The sequence below is a fragment of the Syzygium oleosum genome, unplaced genomic scaffold, assembly GCF_021117445.2.
Source record: "Syzygium oleosum isolate NSW1041296 unplaced genomic scaffold, Sole_v2.1 Sole_v2.13, whole genome shotgun sequence".
NCBI lineage: Eukaryota > Viridiplantae > Streptophyta > Magnoliopsida > Myrtales > Myrtaceae > Syzygium > Syzygium oleosum.
Window position 1 is genome coordinate 4,965,468 of NW_026607497.1, and position 19,288 is coordinate 4,984,755.

The 19,288-nt window shown below is 44.6% G+C and overlaps 3 protein-coding genes across 8 annotated transcripts; 1 reads left to right on the forward strand and 2 right to left on the reverse strand.

Annotated features, from left to right (window-relative positions):
• Nucleotides 1–173: 173 nt before the first annotated feature.
• LOC130139703 (uncharacterized) lies at nt 174–14,840 on the forward strand. Of its 3 annotated transcripts, XR_008817791.1 has the most exons (4): nt 174–314; nt 409–608; nt 14,028–14,204; nt 14,483–14,840. XR_008817791.1 is itself a non-coding variant. In XM_056317267.1 (3 exons), the coding sequence occupies exons 1-3, from the start codon at nt 13,725–13,727 to the stop codon at nt 14,193–14,195; spliced, it is 312 nt and encodes a 103-aa protein (XP_056173242.1). In that variant the 5' UTR covers nt 13,711–13,724; the 3' UTR covers nt 14,196–14,840. The 3 variants fall into 3 exon arrangements, 1 of the variants encoding a protein (XP_056173242.1); XR_008817792.1 differs by lacking the exons at nt 174–314; nt 14,028–14,204 and adding an exon at nt 1,472–1,648 and having other exon boundaries at nt 480–608; XM_056317267.1 differs by lacking the exons at nt 174–314; nt 409–608 and adding exons at nt 13,711–13,811; nt 13,892–13,948 and having other exon boundaries at nt 14,028–14,840.
• On the reverse strand, nt 4,271–6,509 carry LOC130139702 (probable long-chain-alcohol O-fatty-acyltransferase 5). Of its 2 annotated transcripts, XM_056317266.1 has the most exons (3): nt 5,942–6,509; nt 5,188–5,771; nt 4,271–4,628 (listed from the first exon to the last, which is right to left on the reverse strand). In XM_056317266.1, the coding sequence occupies exons 1-3, from the start codon at nt 6,395–6,397 to the stop codon at nt 4,625–4,627; spliced, it is 1,044 nt and encodes a 347-aa protein (XP_056173241.1). In that variant the 5' UTR covers nt 6,398–6,509; the 3' UTR covers nt 4,271–4,624. The 2 variants fall into 2 exon arrangements, with proteins under 2 accessions (XP_056173241.1, XP_056173239.1); XM_056317264.1 differs by lacking the exon at nt 4,271–4,628 and having other exon boundaries at nt 4,922–5,771.
• On the reverse strand, nt 4,271–19,002 carry LOC115674948 (probable long-chain-alcohol O-fatty-acyltransferase 5). 3 transcript variants are annotated; one of them, XM_056317263.1, is made up of 3 exons: nt 18,502–19,002; nt 17,735–18,331; nt 4,271–4,618 (listed from the first exon to the last, which is right to left on the reverse strand). In XM_056317263.1, the coding sequence occupies exons 1-2, from the start codon at nt 18,955–18,957 to the stop codon at nt 17,741–17,743; spliced, it is 1,047 nt and encodes a 348-aa protein (XP_056173238.1). In that variant the 5' UTR covers nt 18,958–19,002; the 3' UTR covers nt 4,271–4,618; nt 17,735–17,740. The 3 variants fall into 3 exon arrangements, with proteins under 3 accessions (XP_056173238.1, XP_056173237.1, XP_030453331.1); XM_056317262.1 differs by lacking the exon at nt 4,271–4,618 and adding an exon at nt 16,787–17,149; XM_030597471.2 differs by lacking the exon at nt 4,271–4,618 and adding an exon at nt 16,787–17,184 and having other exon boundaries at nt 18,502–19,001.
• Between the last annotated feature and the right edge of the window lie 286 nt (nt 19,003–19,288).

Sequence of the window (19,288 nt, forward strand, 5' to 3'; positions counted from 1 at the left end):
TGTTAAGAGTCCTACGTGGCTGCAGACTTGGATGATGGACTTTAAACGACGCTGATGTGGTGCCAACATGGATTAAGTGAGGGAAAACAATCCTATTTTTTATCTGACGTGGCTGAAATATTAGAAGACGTCGTTCTTTCCTCTTGCTCCACGCTCAAAACTCTCCATGCTCAGTTTCTCTCTATTGAAGCTCAACGCTCTGTCTCTCTCTCACTTTGTCCGCTCGAGTGCTCTCTGAATTCCATTTGTGCACACGATTTTCGCCGTTTTCCTCTCTTGCATTGGCTCCACAAAACTCGATTTGGGGCTTTAGGGTTAGTATCCTGCTCGAATCTCTCTCTCAAGGAAGCTCGATTTTGTTCAAACTTGTTTGCTGCTCGACTGGATTAAGGCGATTTGGGGCTTTAGGCTTTCGTATGTTCTTTGATTCTCTCTCTCAAGGATGCTCGACTCGGCTAAAGTTCAATTTGTTCGAAGCTCGTTTGCTCCCTGAAGGCGATTTGGGTTTTTTTAGAGGTTTCTTGTTCGTCGGCTCCATGGAGAAGGTCAGCTCAGCGATTTGGGACTTTTTCTAGTGTTTCTTGCTGGTCTCGATTCACCAACATTCTGTGAGTATTATCTTCACCATATTTACTTTTGAGGTTCTTGTTTTGGCAGTTTTGCCATTGTAGTAAAATCAAAGCTCAATTTGTTCGACGCCGTTTGCTGGTCTAAGGAGCTCGATTCAAGAAGGATGCATACGAAAAATGGTACCAATTTCCATTGCCAACATTGAATGGGAAGGACATGTGGCTAGTGTCCACTGATGAGCCAATATTACCTCCGGCATTTAGAAAGCTTCCAGGGAGACCCAATAAACAACGCAATAAGCAGGGGGAGAATCTTGAGAAAAGGACAAGAAAAAGGAAGGCCAAAGTTAATCCAAATGCTGATCCAAATAAATTGACAAAAGTTGGGGTAATCATCTCATGCTCAAACTATCACGACTCGGGACACAAAAAGAAAACATGCCCCAAGCCTCCAGCACCCACACAAATTAAACCTCCGATAAGGAAAATTGCAGATATTTTTATATGTTTGTTAGTTTAGAATATTCACGGTAACTAATGTATGTTTTTCTTTGCAGGGTAAAAAGGGGAGACCAAGAAAATATCCAAGACCAACCACAGTGGAAGGGAGATCTGCTGGACAAGGAGATACAAGAATTGCACCTCTTAGGACACAATCCAATGTTATCAAAGCTGAGAAAAGAAGGGTGAGTAGTGATTCACAAGAATGCATCCTAACTTGGCCATTGTTATAAGAATAATGTGCTTATTATTTATCCATTTACAGGTTCAACAAGGATATGGATTATATGCATCAGAATCCACCGGAAACTCATATTTTAGGATAATAACTTGTCAAAGTTTAAGTTGTTTTCATAAACTGGACCTCCATGATCACAAGTTGTCTCTTTGTAAATTTTTAGAGTCCTGGAAGTGACGTAATCCATGAAATTCATATTAACAATGCAAATGATGCTCCTAAAGCCTCTGCAAGCCAGACAGGAGCCTCTGCAAGCCAAACAGACCATGTCTCAACCCAAACTTGTGGACCATTTGGAACTCAAGAATCTGCAAGTCATGCCCCACACTGATCTGCATGTGTATGTTCTGCTAAGTCTGAATGTTTGCTTCATATTATGTTACCCGACATGAATGAATGTGCTTTAGACTAATCTTAATAGGAATTATACCTGCATTTCTGTTATTCATTGTTGGTTGATTCCTATGAGAATTTAATGTTGCATTAGAATTTATACCTGCATTCCTATGACAAGGCTTATGCTGGATGATCACTTCCCTCGCTTAGGCTATTTCAGACAAATCCATTAGTTGAATAATGTTGTTGTTATGAAGCTAATTCAGTTGTTGTTTTCTTACAAAGTACTATCTGTTGTTGGCCTTTCTATTAATGCAAGTGTAGCTAATCAGAAGACAGCTCAAAGGCTGATTTGCTCATTATCCTTGAAAAATTCCTTGTAATTATTCCACGCAAACATTTCTGTTTTTTTTTTCTATTTACTTTTTGAAAAGATTCGAACCATATGGAATGGTTCAGGATGCTATAATCAAGACCCGAGATGAATGAACTTCAAGAAAGATTCCACTCATTGCAGCCTTATATGTGACAACACTAATGTCTTAGCCGAAAAAGCCGTTTTGCTCAATTTTAGTGATCTCTGTAATTATTCGAACAATATGGAATGGTCGAGAATGCTATTGTCAATATTTTCATGTATTTCCACATTTAGTGACCATAAGCAAGAACCAGGTTTTATCCTTGTTCTCTTCTCGCACCCTTTTTACTCCATCCTAGTTACTGGGGTCACTCTTAGCCATCAAGTCAATGCACCCTTGAGACCATCTCCTTTGCGGTAACAAATCCAAATAAAAGATAGTACAAATGAAAATAAACGATAGTACAAATGATGGTAAAATAATTTGTGTAATGGTGTCAACATTCATCTTCAAGTATTCCAAATATACACTCTCCCAAGCAGCTTGGAGCTCGTTAACAGTTCAATTGCTAAATCTATTTGACGACGTATATTATGACAAAGCCGCACCAACATTTTATGTACATCTACAAGGGAACAATATAAAGAAGAACATTATTACAACTGCATTTTCCTAGAGTTTATCTTATCTCTACAAGTCCACAAGAGAAAGGAGAATGATACGGATTTATATGCCAACTAATGGACTACACAACATATCCTCTGGCAAGGCACTGGCCTACAAATTCTATCTATCTATTCTCAGGTTATTACGTCTGAGTTCAGGTTTTGCATCCATTCGGCAGGTAAATATTGCTATAGCTACTGAAGTGCAATAGAGATACGATTGAAACGTGATGAGATAAAAATATTTCCTGCAAAATCAAAATGTAGCCACTACATAAGTTCTTCCAGCATGCAACTAGCCATGAGAGAATTTAATACTACTCCCAATCAGTGGACACTGGTAATAGGACAGCAATATGGATCACAAAAGCATCAAACACTTTTTACTCCCAATTGAATGCATTGATAACTCTAGCAAAAAAAAAGGTAAAGGGAATGGCTGTTGAAATCATTCCTTCAATCTAGCTAATTGATTTGCACCTGAACGACTAAAAACAAATCACTCTTGCTTGTTCAGAATTACCGACTACGCAGCAAACTCAACATCAACAGAAAAAGAATGCGATGCACATAAGCACATAGATGAGAGAGCACTCACGCTTCAGCCATGAATCGAGCTCCTTAGACCAGCAAACATGCCTCCAACAAATCGAGCTTCGATTTTACTACAATGGCGAAACTGCCAAATCAAGAACCTCAAAAGTAAATATTGTGAAGAGAATACTCACAAAATGTTGGTGAATCGAGACCAGCAAGAAACATTAGAAAAAGCCCCAAATCGCTAAGCCGACCTTCTCCATGGAGCCGACGAACAGGAAACCTCTAAAAAAACCCAAATCGCCTTCGGGGAGCAAATGAGCTTCGAACAAATTGAACTTTAGCCGAGTCGAGCATCCTTGAGAGAGAGAATCAACGAACATACGAAAGCCTAAAGCCCCAAATTGCCTTAATCCAGTCGGCCAGCAAACGAGTTCGAACAAAATCGAGCTTCCTTGAGAGAGAGATTCGAGCAGGATACTAACCCTAAAGCCCCAAATCGAGTTTTGTGGAGCCAACGCAAGAGAGGAAAACGGCGAAAATCGTGTGCACAAATGGAATTCAGAGAGCACTCGAGCGGACAAAGTGAGAGAGAGACAGAGCGTTGAGCTTCAATAGAGAGAAACTGAGCATGGAGAGTTTTGAGCGTGGAGCAAAAGGAAAGAACGACGTCTTCTAATATTTCAACCACGTCAGATAAAAAATAGGGTTGTTTTCCCTCACTTAATCCACGTTGGCGCCACGTCAGCTTCGTTTAAAGTCCGTCGTCCAAGTCAGCAGCCACGTTGGACTCTTAACAGTGACTTTTGACAGAAACATAACGAAGGGTAAATGTGTCACACGAGTACAAGTTTAGGGTTTTTGGTGTCACAAAAAAAAGTTTAGAGTAAATGTGTCACAATGAGCATAGTTTGAGATTTTTAGTATCACAAAAAAAAAGTTTAGGATAAATATGTCACAATGGGCATAGTTTGAAGCCTTTTGTGGCATTTTTTTCTTAAAAAAATGCCAAAAGTACTTTCTAAGCCCACCTCGATCTTTGTTAATTGGAAATAGAGCAACATATGAGAAAGGGTTAGTTATCACGTACCGTTGGAGGACGACGTGACATGTATTTTTGTTACAAATTCAATTTGAAATTGACACTCATTCATGATGTGGCAAATAAATAAAAATATTAAAAATCAATTTCTCTTTTTTCTCTCTCATCTTCCTCTCTGTCTGCGGCTAGCTCCTCCATCCAGTCATTGGCAGAATCGCCAGCACTGTGTAAAAGCCGATCATCGCTGTGCATTTATGGTTGAGCCACTCCCTTCAAATTGAAGGCTTCAATGTCGCTCCTGGCCATGATATCGTTGCTCAAGTTCTCTCCCTCGTCCTTAGTTGCCGCAGATTAGATTCAATCGACCAAATCTGAAGTCACGTCAGTGCCGGCAGGTCAAAGTTGAACGAATGGACTCAATTGACAAGAAATAAAAAAGTTTAGAACTGAATTAACAAATTTAAAATGTTTAAGATTGAATTGGCAAAAGTGTAATAGGTTTAAGATTTTTTAGACAATTTTTCCTATTAACACGTAGTATAATCTTCCTGGTAGGTCTCATTGCATGACCAATAGAAAGAAGAAAAGCATTATTGGGGATAAAAGACGGCATTCATAATTCTGATCAATAGGAAGAGGAGTATCAAAAAAAAAAAGACTATGATGAGCATCTATTTGGGTAAATATCGTATTGATTCATCCCATGCGGATGTGCGGATATAGCGAAAGTTCAACATGATCAATTACATTGTGAAATATATATATATAGACACACACAAAAGATTGTGTTTTCTTAAAGACCATTGTCAACTTTTTCTTTTTTGCCCAGTAATTAAGGACCAATGTTAGCTTTGCAAATTTTTGAAATGTGATTAACCGATACGGTAGAACAACGTTGTATGCATTAAATTTAGTCCGAATGCCTCCTGACACGTCTCAGAACTTAGGCTTCAGCCACTCCACCAAAGCCTTGCACTCTCTAATGGCCCTCACGTCTGCCCCATTCCTGATCAGCTGCGGGAAGAACAGCCACATAGCGGTGGCCGCCACGAACCCCACCGTCAGCGGCATCGCCACCGCCCTGCTCAGCCTCCACCTCTCCCCCACCGCCCCCTTCGCCGCCACCTCCACCACCACACACGCCCCCTGCAGCATGAAAAACCTCGTCACCTCCCACGTGGGCCTCGCGCGTACCATGTAGTAGTACAGCAGTTCGTGCATCAGCCCGGACACAAGGAACGCCGCCATTACCGCCGCCGCCACCGGCCACGCGGCGCCCAAGCGCGGTTCGAGGAACGACTTCAGGGGCCTGTACATGGTGTGCCGCAGGGCGTTGGTCACGGTGAGGTTCCACCTCCTGCCCCAGAAATCTTGGAGCGACGTGGACAGGTAGGGCTCGTCGGAGGGCATCTGGAGCTCGACGCCGAGGACGGCGCGCGCGGCGGCGTTGCTTAGCCCCATGATCATGTCGACGAAGAGATAAAGCATGCACGAATAGAGAAGCAGAACCAGCTTCGGGTGCGCCTACAGGCACAGTTGCCCGATTTCAACACGAATGGAATGAAGTCAGTAGCAATTAATTCGAAAACGACAGGAATCGGTGAAATAAACAAAACTACCGCAACAACATGAGCAGACATCAACATCCATTCTTATTCGAATTTGACACGTGAAACCGAATCAACATGCCCGACCTGCAACAGCAACTTGTCCCGGTGGTCATGCACGAGGATGGAGACTCCGCAAAGCAGCAATTTTGAGGGGAAATTGAGGGGCAATTTGGGGGTTTGGGGAGATGGGTAGTCTTGCGCTTGCCTGATTTTGACGGGGAAGCACGCGAAGAGGATGAAGAGGAAGAGGCACTTCGATGGGTCGGGATGAGAACCGGGAACGGAGGAGAGGGGGCCTCGGTCGAAGGAGAAGAGGAGGAGCTTGAAGGAGGCGAGCCAGGTGACGAAGAAGGCGGTGACGCCGGTGGGGAGGACGGTGGAGAGCCGGAGGGGGAGGGCGGCGAAGAGGGAGAAGACGGGGAGGAGGGAGAAGAGCCTGAGCCTGCCCGGAGGGAGTTTGGAGGAGACGAAGTAGCAGTAGCACACGCAGGCGAGGACTGTGAGCCACACGTTGATGAAGTTACGTGCTTCCTCTTCCATATTGTTCTCTCTCTTCTGCTAGCGCTCTCCCTCTCTCTCCTCAGAGAGTATTGTGCGCGTCTTCTTCTTGATGATGTCTGTCTATGGGGGATTGGTCGGCAAATCTGCCCTTGATTGCTTCCTTACATTACGAACTGAAAGTTTGGCAAAAAAAAAACCCAACGTGAAACTCAAAGTGGTCTGGTTGGCCCTACGTGGGAGCATGGTCCGCATGTGCGGATCCCACCCTAGAATTGATGACAGCCCACTAAAAACTGGTTCTGAAAAATAGGTCCGGTTTCCGGATGGGTCCATGAAACCGGTCTCACCAAGTTTCACGCGTCGTCACTATAATATGCAACAAAGAATTATACAACGGAAAAAAATGATTCTAGATTAATTAAAATTACACCTCATCAAAGACACTCCCGGACAAAGCTAATGAACCAACAAAATGAATTTTTAGGAAGTGGTTGAGCAAGGGAGCACACTCACCAAACTTGTTATAAATGGGCAAAAGCATACAGTAATCCAACATAAAAACTAGTCAGTAACCTGTTGAACGGCCGCTAGTCAACAGTCGTAGAGCCACTACCCCATCGAGAGCCACTGCCCCATTGAGAGCCACTGCCCCATCGAGCCAAAGTCATTACATGACAAAAGGTCTTTATATTGCCAGATAAGATTAGCGAGTTTCACATTAGGGATTTAGGATTTTTCTTTTTTTAATATTTTTTTCTTTTTTTTCTGCCTTCTTCCCTCTAGCCGGTCGTCGGACCGGCCAGAGGCGCAACCTCGTCGGCCTCTTGCGAAACTCACCCCCGCTGGCCACTAGCAAGGGCGAGCCTCGCCCACTACTGCCAGGCCAACCTCGCCTAGCCAAGGCGAGGTTGACCTGTGACGGCGCTAGCCGGCCTCGCTTGGGCTGGGCGAGGCCGACCTTACCCAAATCCGACGAGGTTGTGCCTCGTTGTCGCTGGGTTCACCTTACCCAGCGATGGCGAGGTCAGCCTCACCGTCGCTGGGCGAGGCTCCACCTCGCCGGATCTGGGTGAGGTGAAACCCAGCAATGGCGAGGTCGAGCCTCGCCCAGCCAAGGCGAGGCCGGCCAGCACCGTCGCAGGTCGACCTCGCTTTGGCTGGGCCAAGTCGGCCTGGCAGTGGCGGACGAGGCTCGCCCTCGCCAGTGGCCGGCAGGGGCGAGGTCGACCTCGCCGGCTCGCGCTTTTGGCCGGTCCAGCGACCGGCCAGAGGGAAGAAGGCAGAAAAAAAAATATTAAAAAATTGTCAAGTCAGTGTTGCCCGAACGAACTCAATTGGCAAGAAGTGAAAAGGTTTAAAACTGAATGGCAAAAGTGCAATAAATTTAGGACTTTTTCGATAATTTTCCCCGTGTTAATGTGGTGTAGCATTGTTATCGTACAAAAAAATGATTTGCTCTTCGACTGATGCGAATTCCGACTCTCACTAATTTAAAAGAAAAAAATTGCCCTTGAAGCTTGACAAAGTTACATTTCTATTGTCACGAGCTTTCGGACAAGCTTTTCAATCCATTTTGTCGAAGATTGTATGACAACTCTTTCATTTTGTCGAAGATTGTCGAAGAATGTAGAACTCGGATCGGACTGTTATATCACGAAGGCAGCATATCCTTATGATTAGAATCGTCGGATCATCACCATTGGATTTCAGCCATTAATCACCAACGGTTGAGAGTAATGATCAAACGGTCATGAAATTTGTGGACACGATGCCCTTGTGGCATGGTAGCCTAGCTCATAAAACTATGTTGTCAAATAACTTGACGAACTAGAATTTGGGTTCAGAGATATGCTCCATGGGAGATGCACATTCCTTTAGAGCGACGCAAAATTAAATAAAAAGGAACGATACAATGACAAATAGCATAAGTTAGAGGACTGTGAAAATAAAATTAAAGAGGACTCAATAGCAAAAAGAATGCAAGTTGCAACGATCCAAAAGAGGTACTCTTTAGAGTAAATTTCCATCCCAACTTTATTCCCGGTATTGTCCTGCACATGTCCCTTACTTTAGAGTCCTCCAATTTGCATATTAATTTTTGTTAACAGATTTCAATTGGACTAAAATGCCACTACTCTTTAAAAAAAGGGAAAATGCCACAAAAAACCCCAAACTATGCCCATTGTGACATATTTACCCTGAACTTTTTTTTTGTGATACTAAAAACCCCAAACTATGTCCACTGTGACACATTTACCCTAAATTTTTTTTTGTGACATCAAAAACCCTAAACTTGTACTCGTGTGACACATTTACACTCCGTTATGTTTCTGTCAAAAATCACTGTTAAGAGTCCTACATGGCTGCTGACTTGGACGACGGATTTTAAACGACGCTGACGTGCCGCCAACGTGGATTAAGTGAGGGAAAACAACCCTATTTTTTATCTGACGTGGCTGAAATATTAGAAGACGTCGTTCTTTCCTCTTGCTCCACGCTCAAAACTCTCCATGCTCAGTTTCTCTCTATTGAAGCTCAACGCTCTGTCTCTCTCTCACTTTGTCCGCTCGAGTGCTCTCTGAATTCCATTTGTGCACACGATTTTCGCCGTTTTCCTCTCTTGCATTGGCTCCACAAAACTCGATTTGGGGCTTTAGGGTTAGTATCCCGCTCGAATCTCTCTATCAAGGAAGCTCGATTTTGTTCGAACTCGTTTGCTGGCCGACTGGATTAAGGCGATTTGGGGCTTTAGGCTTTCGTATGTTCATTGATTCTCTCTCTCAAGGATGCTCGACTCGGCTAAAGTTCAATTTGTTCGAAGCTCATTTGCTCCCCAAAGGCGATTTGGGTTTTTTTAGAGGTTTCCTATTCGTTGGCTCCATGGAGAAGGTCGGCTCAGCGATTTGGGGCTTTTTCTAGTGTTTCCTGCTGGTCTCGATTCACCAACATTCTGCGAGTATTCTCTTCACCATATTTACTTTTGAGGTTCTTGTTTTGGCAGTTTCACCATTGTAGTAAAATCAAAGCTCGATTTGTTCGACGTCGTTTGCTGGTCTAAGGAGCTCGATTCAAGAAGGATGCATACGAAAAATGCTACCAATTTCCATTGCCAACATTGAATGGGAAGGACATGTGGCCAATGTCCACTGATGAGCCAATATTACCTCCACCATTTAGAAAGCTTCCAGAGAGACCCAAGAAACAACTCAATAAGCAGGGGGAGAATCTTGAGAAAAGGACAAGAAAAAAGGAAGGCCAATGTTAATCCAAATGCTGATCCAAATAAATTGACAAAAGTTGGGGTAATCTTCTCATGCTCAAACTGTCATGACTCGGGACACAAAAAGAAAACATGCCGCAAGCCTCCAGCACCCATACAAATTAAGCCTCCAGTAAGGAAAATTGCAGATATTTTTATATGTTTGTTAGTTCAGAATATTCACGGTAACTAATGTATGTTTTTCTTTGCAGGGTAAAAAGAGGAGACCAAGAAAATATCTGTCACGCCCCATACCCCACAAAGCGCTAACATCCCACGCAAAGGTCGATTTGATTGTGTGCGACGTCCTAGGAAGCGTCGCCGACCCAACGCCCAAACAGAGAGTAAAGCACAAGCGGAAGTAATAAATAACAAACCCTGACAGTATATACATGAGCCAAGGATAACCAAACAAGCAACCAACAATGATGAAAACATACTTGCTCTTTACATTGCTATTGAAAACTTCTTTACAAACATCCATACACAACTATAAAAAGGTACAAGTCCACACCTACACAGTCAACAGCCACAGGGTCAAAAAAGGAAGTGGCTAGGGAGGTCAGACTAACTCAAAGAGAGGGCTACAGCCAAAAAGTTACCAGCCCTCACTACTAGCTATGGCTTAAGATAAACCTAGGGTTTCCACTCAGGGTCGGAAGACTCAGTAGTGTCGTCCGACAGCTCCTCTGAAGGATTCTCTGAAGACTCGGACGGTTCAGAATCCATATCTTCGGCTTGGGCTCGCTCATCTTCAGAGTCCTCTCCAACTCTGGATCTAGGTAGAGACCTAACTCGTCGGCTACTCCCAGCTCTTCGTCAGATCCTACCTCAGCGACTTCTCCGTCCTCGCTTGAGTCTTGATCCATCGGCTCTGGTTCCGGCTCCTCTTCCATCGGTTCGGGGTCCTCATACCACATCACGGGTATCGGATTTACATCGACCGGCTCGTCTATGATCTGGGGATCCACAATCTCACCATCAGCCATTTGTGGGATCATCAATCCATCTTGACCAACCGGCACGTCAAAAGTTCTAAGGGGTTGCCCGAGGTTTCCATCTGCATCTCTCAAGCACCAAGCTACATATTCCTGAGTCTAATGAAAATACTCTCCCACGTTTACAAACACCATGGATCAGTATCTCACATAAGATTCCCCATTTCCTGCGGGGTATGTACTTGTATACTGATGTATCTGTATAGGTATTCCAAAAAGCGGTGGATTCGGCATCTTTACGGCTGGGGGTCTGAAAATGTGGGTTTTTACAACCATGAGACGAATCTCAGCGAGTACAACCCCTAAACCTAGGCTAGGCTAACATGCATTCTCCTGACAGGCAAAACAACATAGTACGCAACCAATGACTTGGCCCTCGGCCCAAATAGAACATAAAAATTACCCTGCAGGTTAGGCAGTTCATTAAAATTCTCAAGGCACATGTGCGAATACAATGGTCCCACGTGCACCACACGCATGCTCATGCTCACAATATTCATCTCACATGCCGGGTCATGCACTCTGTGCATGCAATGTCAATGTCATGCCATGCTTCCATTTCGGTTCACGCTACACACCGTCTCAATTATTAATAATTATTACGACTCGAGTCAACACAATTCTCGGCCCGGTGCGTCTAGCCTGCTTCAAAGTGCATGAGGCGCAACACCGATCTAGCCCAGTGTCTCTTGCCTGCTTCAAAGTGCATGAGGCGCAACACTGACCTCCTCACGAACCAGAGTCCGCGTAAAACGCATCAAGATGGTCGTCTTCCGGACGAACCGGGCATCGTCCTGCTTCAAAGTGCATGAGGACGGCACACCCCGCGTAACACGCATCAGGGCGAATTGTGATCACACATACACACTGCCAGTTATCATCTGAACCCCGCGTTAAACGCATCAGAGTATATTAGGTGATCACATGCTCATGGCAGGCACGCATTCTCGCACAATTTCAATTCATGTCTCATACTCGACATACGCAATGCGTGTCCATGTAATGCCACACCATGCACCATGAGCATCAAACCATAACACAAACACCCAATTATTTCAATGCCACAAACACGTGCTCAATTGGCCCATTTAATACCATACGGCCCAGTACACAAATCTCAATTCAGCATTCAACTCAAGCTACAATTGGCCAATCACATACTGCACAATTCCGTCACACGAGCACATAACAAGGCATTTCACAATTAAACACAATTAATCACCAATCAATCAACAGCCAATCACTCTGGGTAATCACGCCCATTCAGCTAGCAATTCTTACTGTCCGTTATAATCCGGTACATTTCCCCAAAGTACGGACAGCCACTATTCCATCAATCCGAGCCTAATAATCATCTATAATAATTCCACTAATTCCTCGGATTTTATTTCCACCAATCGGTCCTTAGTCCTGTCCTAATATACACCGATAATACCTAAACCAGTCCAGAAAATGCACTATCAGTCCTAATCCGGCTTAGGAGGTATACTCACTTAATCAAATTTCACGACGACGAGGAATGGCGGCCGATCACCGGTGAACGGTGAAACCGGCGGCGGCGTTCCCGGCGGCGACGTACGAACGCGGCGTACGGACACCGTACGGACGGCAACGTACGGGCGGCTGGAGGGTCACGGCGGCGGCAGCTCGGCTGATCAAGCTCCGGCGCGGCGGCGGCTTGCTCCGGCGTTCCTTTGGCCGGACGAAAAATGAGAGAGAGAGAGAGAGAGAAAACGGGGACAAGGGAGAGAGAAAACAGACGGGATGAGGGTGGGGGTGGTGAGGCGAGGTCAGGCGGAGCAGCAGCACCGGCGGACGGCGGCGGCACGGCGGCGGTCCGGCGAGCTCCGGCGTACGGACGGCAGCCGAGGAGGAAGAAGAGGAAAGCGTGGAGGAGGGGGAGCTGATCGATGGGGCTGGCCGAATGAGGGGGGGAGGAGAGAGAGACTGGTCAAACCGGTCAAATGGTGGGGCTTAGTGGGCGCCACGTGTCGCCGATCCGGGAGTTTTGACCAAAATGCCCTTGATCCAACGGTTTAGAATCATCCCTATCCAATAATTGATGGGCAAAAGGGTCATTGAGTCCAATATTGAGCTGATAATTAATTTTAATTATCCCAAATATTTTTCCAAAAATTCGGACCAAAAATAGGCCAGGGGCAAAATGGTCATTTTTCCGGTCCCGGGTCGAAATTCCAATTTTTGGCTATACCCACCCCAAATGGGTGTGGCCAACATAATATGGCGTCGGAATCGTGAAAATAGCCTCTTAAGCTCTCGAAAATCGACTGCAAAGTCCTGGGAAATAAAATAATATTATTTTTCACTTCCGAGCCAAAATTCCAATTTTTAACCGAAACAACTCTGAATGCGCGTGGCCACCCTAAAATGTCATCGGCCTCGAAAAATAGTCTCATATGGGTTCAAAATCAACGTCGGTGTCCAAAGGGGCAAAATCGTAATTTTTGACTTCCGGGTCGAAATTCCATTTTTCGACCGTACTAACCCCAAACGTGTGTGGCCAGCATAATATGACGTCAGAATCGTGAAAATAGCTTCTCAAGCCCTCGAAGATCGACACCGAAGTCCGGGTCCAATTTCATGATCAAAGCTCGCTAAATTTCCAATTTCAGTGTCTCTCACTAACGGGCAGTTGTTTAGAGGTTACGTGTATCGACCTAGGGTTATCCGAACCATGACGGTCTCGATCATTGAGAAAATGAGAAATTATCACTAGTCCCAAAGGTCGCGATCATTCGGTTCCAGTTCAGGACTGGTTGGCCACGTGCACTTTCGATCGTGCAGAATCACCTGCGATCCGATTGTACATCGTTGGCCTTGGCCAAATCAAATCCGTTACTATTCCTAAGATCGGCCCACATCAGTCCAAAATATTCCCTCATCATTTCTTGTGATCGGTGCCCGATTCACGATCGGGTCCCTAGTCCACGTACCGATTTCCTAGTTAGCTATACCCTATTGGTTAGTATCCCTAGAGTGATCAACTCTGGGCGAGACTCACTAAAATGAAATACGAAATAATGTCGATTTTATTGATCTCGAAATTATATCGAAATTCGAGCTGCTACAATATCCAAGACCAACCACAATGGAAGGGAGATCTGCTGGACAAGGAGATACAAGAATTGCACCTCTTAGGACACAATCCAATGTTATCAAAGCTGAGAAAAGAAGGGTGAGTAGTGATTCACAAGAAGGCATCCTAACTTGGCCATTGTTATAAGAATAATGTTCTTATTATTTATCCATTCACAGGTTCAAAAAGGATATGGATTATATGCATCAGAATCCACTGGAAACTCATATTTTAGGGTAACAACTTATCAAAGTTTAAGTTGTTTGCATAAACTGGACCTCCATGATCACAAGTTGTCTCTTTGTAAATTTTTAGAGTCCTGGAAGTGACGTAATCCATGAAATTCATATTAACAATGCAAATGATGCTCCTGAAGCCTCTGCAAGCCAGACAGGAGCCTCTGCAAGCCAGACAGACCATGTCTCAACCCAAACTTGTGGACCATTTGGAACTCAAGAATCTGCAAGTCATGCCCCACACTAATCTGCATGTGTATGTTCTGCTAAGTCTGAATGTTTGCTGCATATTATGTTACCCGATATGAATGAATGTGCTTTAGACTAATCTTAATAGGAATTATACCTGCATTTCTGTTATTCAATGTTGGTTGATTCCTATGAGAATTTAATGTTGCTTTAGAATTTATACCTGCATTCCTATGACAAGGCTTATGCTGGATGATCACTTCCCTAAGTTAGGCTATTTCAGACAATCCATTAGTTGAATAATGTTGTTGTTATGAAGCTAATTCAGTTGTTGTTTTCTTACAGAGTAGTATCTGCTGTTGGCCTTTCTATTAATGCAAGTGTAGCTAATCAGAAGACAGTCCAAAGGCTGATTTGTTCATTATCCTTGAAAAATTCCTTGTAATTATTCCACGCAAACATTTCTGTTTTTTTTTTTCTATTTACTTTTTGAAAAGATTCGAACCATATGGAATGGTTCAGGATGCTATGGTCAAGACCCGAGATAAATGAACTTCAAGAAAGATTCCACTCGGTGCAGGCCTTATATGTGACAACACTAATGTCTTCGCTGAAAAGGCCGTTTTGGTCAATTTTAGTGATCTCTGTAATTATTCGAACAATATGGAATGGTCGAGAATGTTATTGTCAATATTTTCATGTATTTCCGCATTTTAGTGACCATAAGCAAGACCCAGGTTTTATCATTGCTTTCTTCTCGCACCCTCTTTACTCCATCCTAGTTACTGGGGTCACTCTTAGCCATCAAGTCAATGCACCCTTGAGACCATCTCCTTTGCGGTAACAAATCCAAATAAATGATAGTACAAATGAAAATAAACAATAGTACAAATGACGGTGAAATAATTTGTGTAATGGTGTCAAAATTCATCTTCAAGTATTCCAAAATAATGGGTCAATACACTCTCCCAAGCAGCTTGGAGCTCGTTAACAGTTCAATTGCTAAATCTATTTGACGACGTATATTATGACAAAGCCGCACCAACATTTTATGTACATCTACAAGGGAACAATATAAAGAAGAACATTATTACAACTGCATTTTCCTAGAGTTTATCTTATCTCTACAAGTCCACAAGAGAAAGGAGAATGATACGGATTTATATGCCAACTAATGGACTACACAACATATCCTCTGGCAAGGCACTGGCCTACAAATTCTATCTATCTATTCTCAGGTTATTACGTCTGAGTTCAGGTTTTGCATCCATTCGGCAGGTAAATATTGCTATAGCTACTAAAGTGCAATAGAGATACGATTGAAACGTGATGAGATAAAAATATTTCCTGCAAAATCAAAATGTAGCCACTACATAAGTTCTTCCAGCATGCAACTAGCCATGAGAGAATTTAATACTACTCCCAATCAGTGGACACTGGTAATAGGACAGCAATATGGATCACAAAAGCATCAAACACTTTTTACTCCCAATTGAATGCATTGATAACTCTAGCAAAAAAAAAGGTAAAGGGAATGGCTGTTGAAATCATTCCTTCAATCTAGCTAATTGATTTGCACGTGAACGACTAAAAACAAATCACTCTTGCTTGTTCAGAATTACCGACTACGCAGCAAACTCAACATCAACAGGAAAAGAATGCGATGCACATAAGCACACAGATGAGAGAGCACTCAGGCTTCAGCCATGAATCGAGCTCCTTAGACCAGCAAATAGGCCTTTAATAAATCTAGCTTCGATTTTACTACAATGGCGAAACTGCCAAAACAAGAACCTCAAAAGTAAATATGGTGAAGAGAATACTCATAGAATGTTGGTGAATCGAGACCAGCAAGAAACACTAGAAAAAGCCCCAAATTGCTGAGCCGACCTTCTCCATGGAGCCGACGAACAGGAAACCTCTAAAAAAACCCAAATCGCCTTCGGGGAGCAAATGAGCTTCGAACAAATTGAACTTTAGCCCAGTCGAGCATCCTTGAGAGAGAGAATCAACGAACATACGAAAGCCTAAAGCCCCAAATCGCCTTAATCCAGTCGGCCAACAAACGAGTTCGAACAAAATCGAGCTTCCTTAAGAGAGAGATTCGAGCAGGATACTAACCCTAAAGCCCTAAATCGAGTTCTGTGGAGCCAACGCAAGAGAGGAAAACGGCGAAAATCGTGTGCACAAATGTAATTCAAAGAGCACTCGAGCGGACAAAGTGAGAGAGAGACAGAGCGTTGAGCTTCAACAGAGAGAAACTGAGCATGGAGAGTTTTGAGCGTGGAGCAAGAGGAAAGAACGACGTCTTCTAATATTTCAGCCACGTCAGATAAAAAATAGGGTTGTTTTCCCTCACTTAATCCACGCTGGCGCCACGTCAGCGCCATTTAAAGTCCGTCGTCCAAGTCAGTAGCCACGTAGGACTCTTAACAGTGATTTTTGACAAAAACATAACGAAGGGTAAATATGTCACACGAGTACAAGTTTAGGATTTTTGGTGTCACAAAAAAAAGTTTAGGATAAATGTATCACATTGGGCATAGTTTGGGATTTTTAGTGTCACAAAAAAAGATTTAGGGTAAATGTGTCACAATAGGTATAGTTTGAGGTCTTTTGTGACATTTTCCCTTAAAAAAATGCCAAACGTACTTTCTAAGCCCACCTCGATCTTTGTTAATTGGAAAAAGAGCAACAGATGAGAAAGGGTTAGTTATCACGTACCGTTGGAGGACGACGTGACAGGTATTTTTGTTACAAATTCAATTTGAAATTGACACTCATTCATGACGTGGCAAATAAATAAAAATATTCAAAATCAATTTCTCTTTTTTCTCTCTCATCTTCCTCTCTATCTGCGGCCAGCTCCTCCATCCAGTCATTGGCGGAATCGCCAGCACTGTGTAAAAGCCGATCATCGTTGTGCATTTATGGTTGAGCCACTCCCTTCAAATTGAAGGCTTCAATGTCGCTCCTGGCCATGCTATCGTTGCTCGAGTTCCCTCCCTTGTCCTTAGTTGCCGTAGATCAGATCCGATCGACCAAATCTGAAGTCACGTCAGTGCCGGCTGATCAAAGTTGACCGAATGGACTCAATTGGCAAGAAGTGAAAAGGTTTAGAACTGAATTGACAAACTTAAAAGGTTTAAGATTGAATTGGCAAAAGTGTGATAGGTTTAAGGTTTTTTGGACAATTTTTCCTATTAACACGTAATATAATCTTCCAGGTAGGTCTCATTGCATGACCAATAGACAGAAGAAAAGCATTATTGGGGATAAAAGACGGCATTCATAATTCTGATCAATAGGAAGAGGAGGATAAAAAAACAAAAGAATGAGCATCTATTTGGGTAAATATCGTATTGATTCATCCCATGCGGATGTGCGGATGTAGCGAAAGTTCAACATGATCAATTACATTGTGAAATACATATAGACACACACAAAAGATTGTGTTTTCTTAAAGACCATTGTCAACTTTTTCTTTTTTGCCCAGTAATTGAGGACCAATGTTAGCTTTGCAAATTTTTGAAATGTGATTAACCGATACGGTAGAACAACGTTGTATGCATTAAATTTAGTCCGAATGCCTCCTACCGCGTCTCAGAACTTGGGCTTCAACAACTGCACCAAAGCCTTGCACTCTTTGATGGCCCGCACGTCCGCCCCATTCCTGATCAGCTGCGGGAAGAACAGCCACATAGCGGTGGCCGCCACGAACCCCACCGTCAGCGGCGTCGCCACCGCCCTGCTCAGCCTCCACCTCTCCCCCGCCGCCCACTTCGCCACCACCTCCACCACCACGCATGCCCCTTGCAGCACGAAAAACCCCGTCACCTCCCACGTGGGCCTCGCGCGTACCATGTAGTAGTACAGCAGTTCGTGCATCAGCCCGGACACGAGGAACGCCGCCATTACCGCCGCCGCCGCCGCCGGCCACGTGGCGCCCAAGCGCGGTTCGAGGAACGACTTCAGGGGCCTGTACACGGTGTGCCGCAGGGCGTTGGTCACGGTGAGGTTCCACCTCCTGCCCCAGAAATCTTGAAGCGACGTGGACAGGTAGGGCTCGTCGGAGGGCATCTGGAGCTCGACGCCGAGGACGGCGCGCGCGGCGGCGTTGCTTAGCCCCATGATCATGTCGACGAAGAGATAAAGCATGCACGAATAGAGAAGCAGAACCAACTTCGGGTGCGCCTACGGGCACAGTTGCCCGATTTCAACACGAATGGAATGAAGTCAGTAGCAATTAATTCGAAAACGACAGGAATCGGTGAAATAAACAAAGCTCCCGCAACAACATGAACAGACACCAACATCGATTCTTATTCGAATTTGACACGTGAAACCGAATCAACATGCCCGACCTGCAACAGCAACTTGTCCCGGTGGTCATGCACGAGGATGGAGGTTCCGAAAAGGAGCAATTTTGAGGGGAAATTGAGGGGCAATTTGGGGGTCTGGGGAGATGGGTAGTCTTGCGCTTGCCTGATTTTGACGGGGAAGCACGCGAAGAGGATGAAGAGGAAGAGGGACTTCGATGGGTCGGGATGAGAACCGGGAACGGAGGAGAGGGGGCCTCGGTCGAAGGAGAAGAGGAGGAGCTTGAAGGAGGCGAGCCAGGTGACGAAGAAGGCGGTGACGCCGGTGGGGAGGACGGTGGAGAGCCGGAGGGGGAGGGCGGCGAAGAGGGAGAAGACGGGGAGGAGGGAGAAGAGCCTGAGCCTGCCCGGAGGGAGTTTGGAGGAGACGAAGTAGCAGTAGCCCACGCAGGCGAGGACTGTGAGCCACACGTTGATGAAGTTCCGTGCTTCCTCTTCCATCTTCTCCCTCTGCTGCTAGCGCTCTCCCCCTCTCTTCTCCGAGAGTCCGAGGGTATTGTGCGCGTTTCCTTCTTGATGATGTCTGTCTATGGGGGATTGGTCGGCAAATCTGTCCTTGATTTGCTTCCTTACATTACGCACTGAAAGTTTGGTCAAAAAAACAAAAACAACGTGAAACTCAAAGTGGTCTGGTTGCCCCTACGTGTGAGCAAGGTCCGCATGGGCGGCTCCCACCCTAGAATTGGGAACCGCCCACTAAGAATTAGTTCTGAAAAATCGGTCCGATTCCCTGGTGAGTCCATGAAATCGGTCCCACCAAGTTTCACGCGTC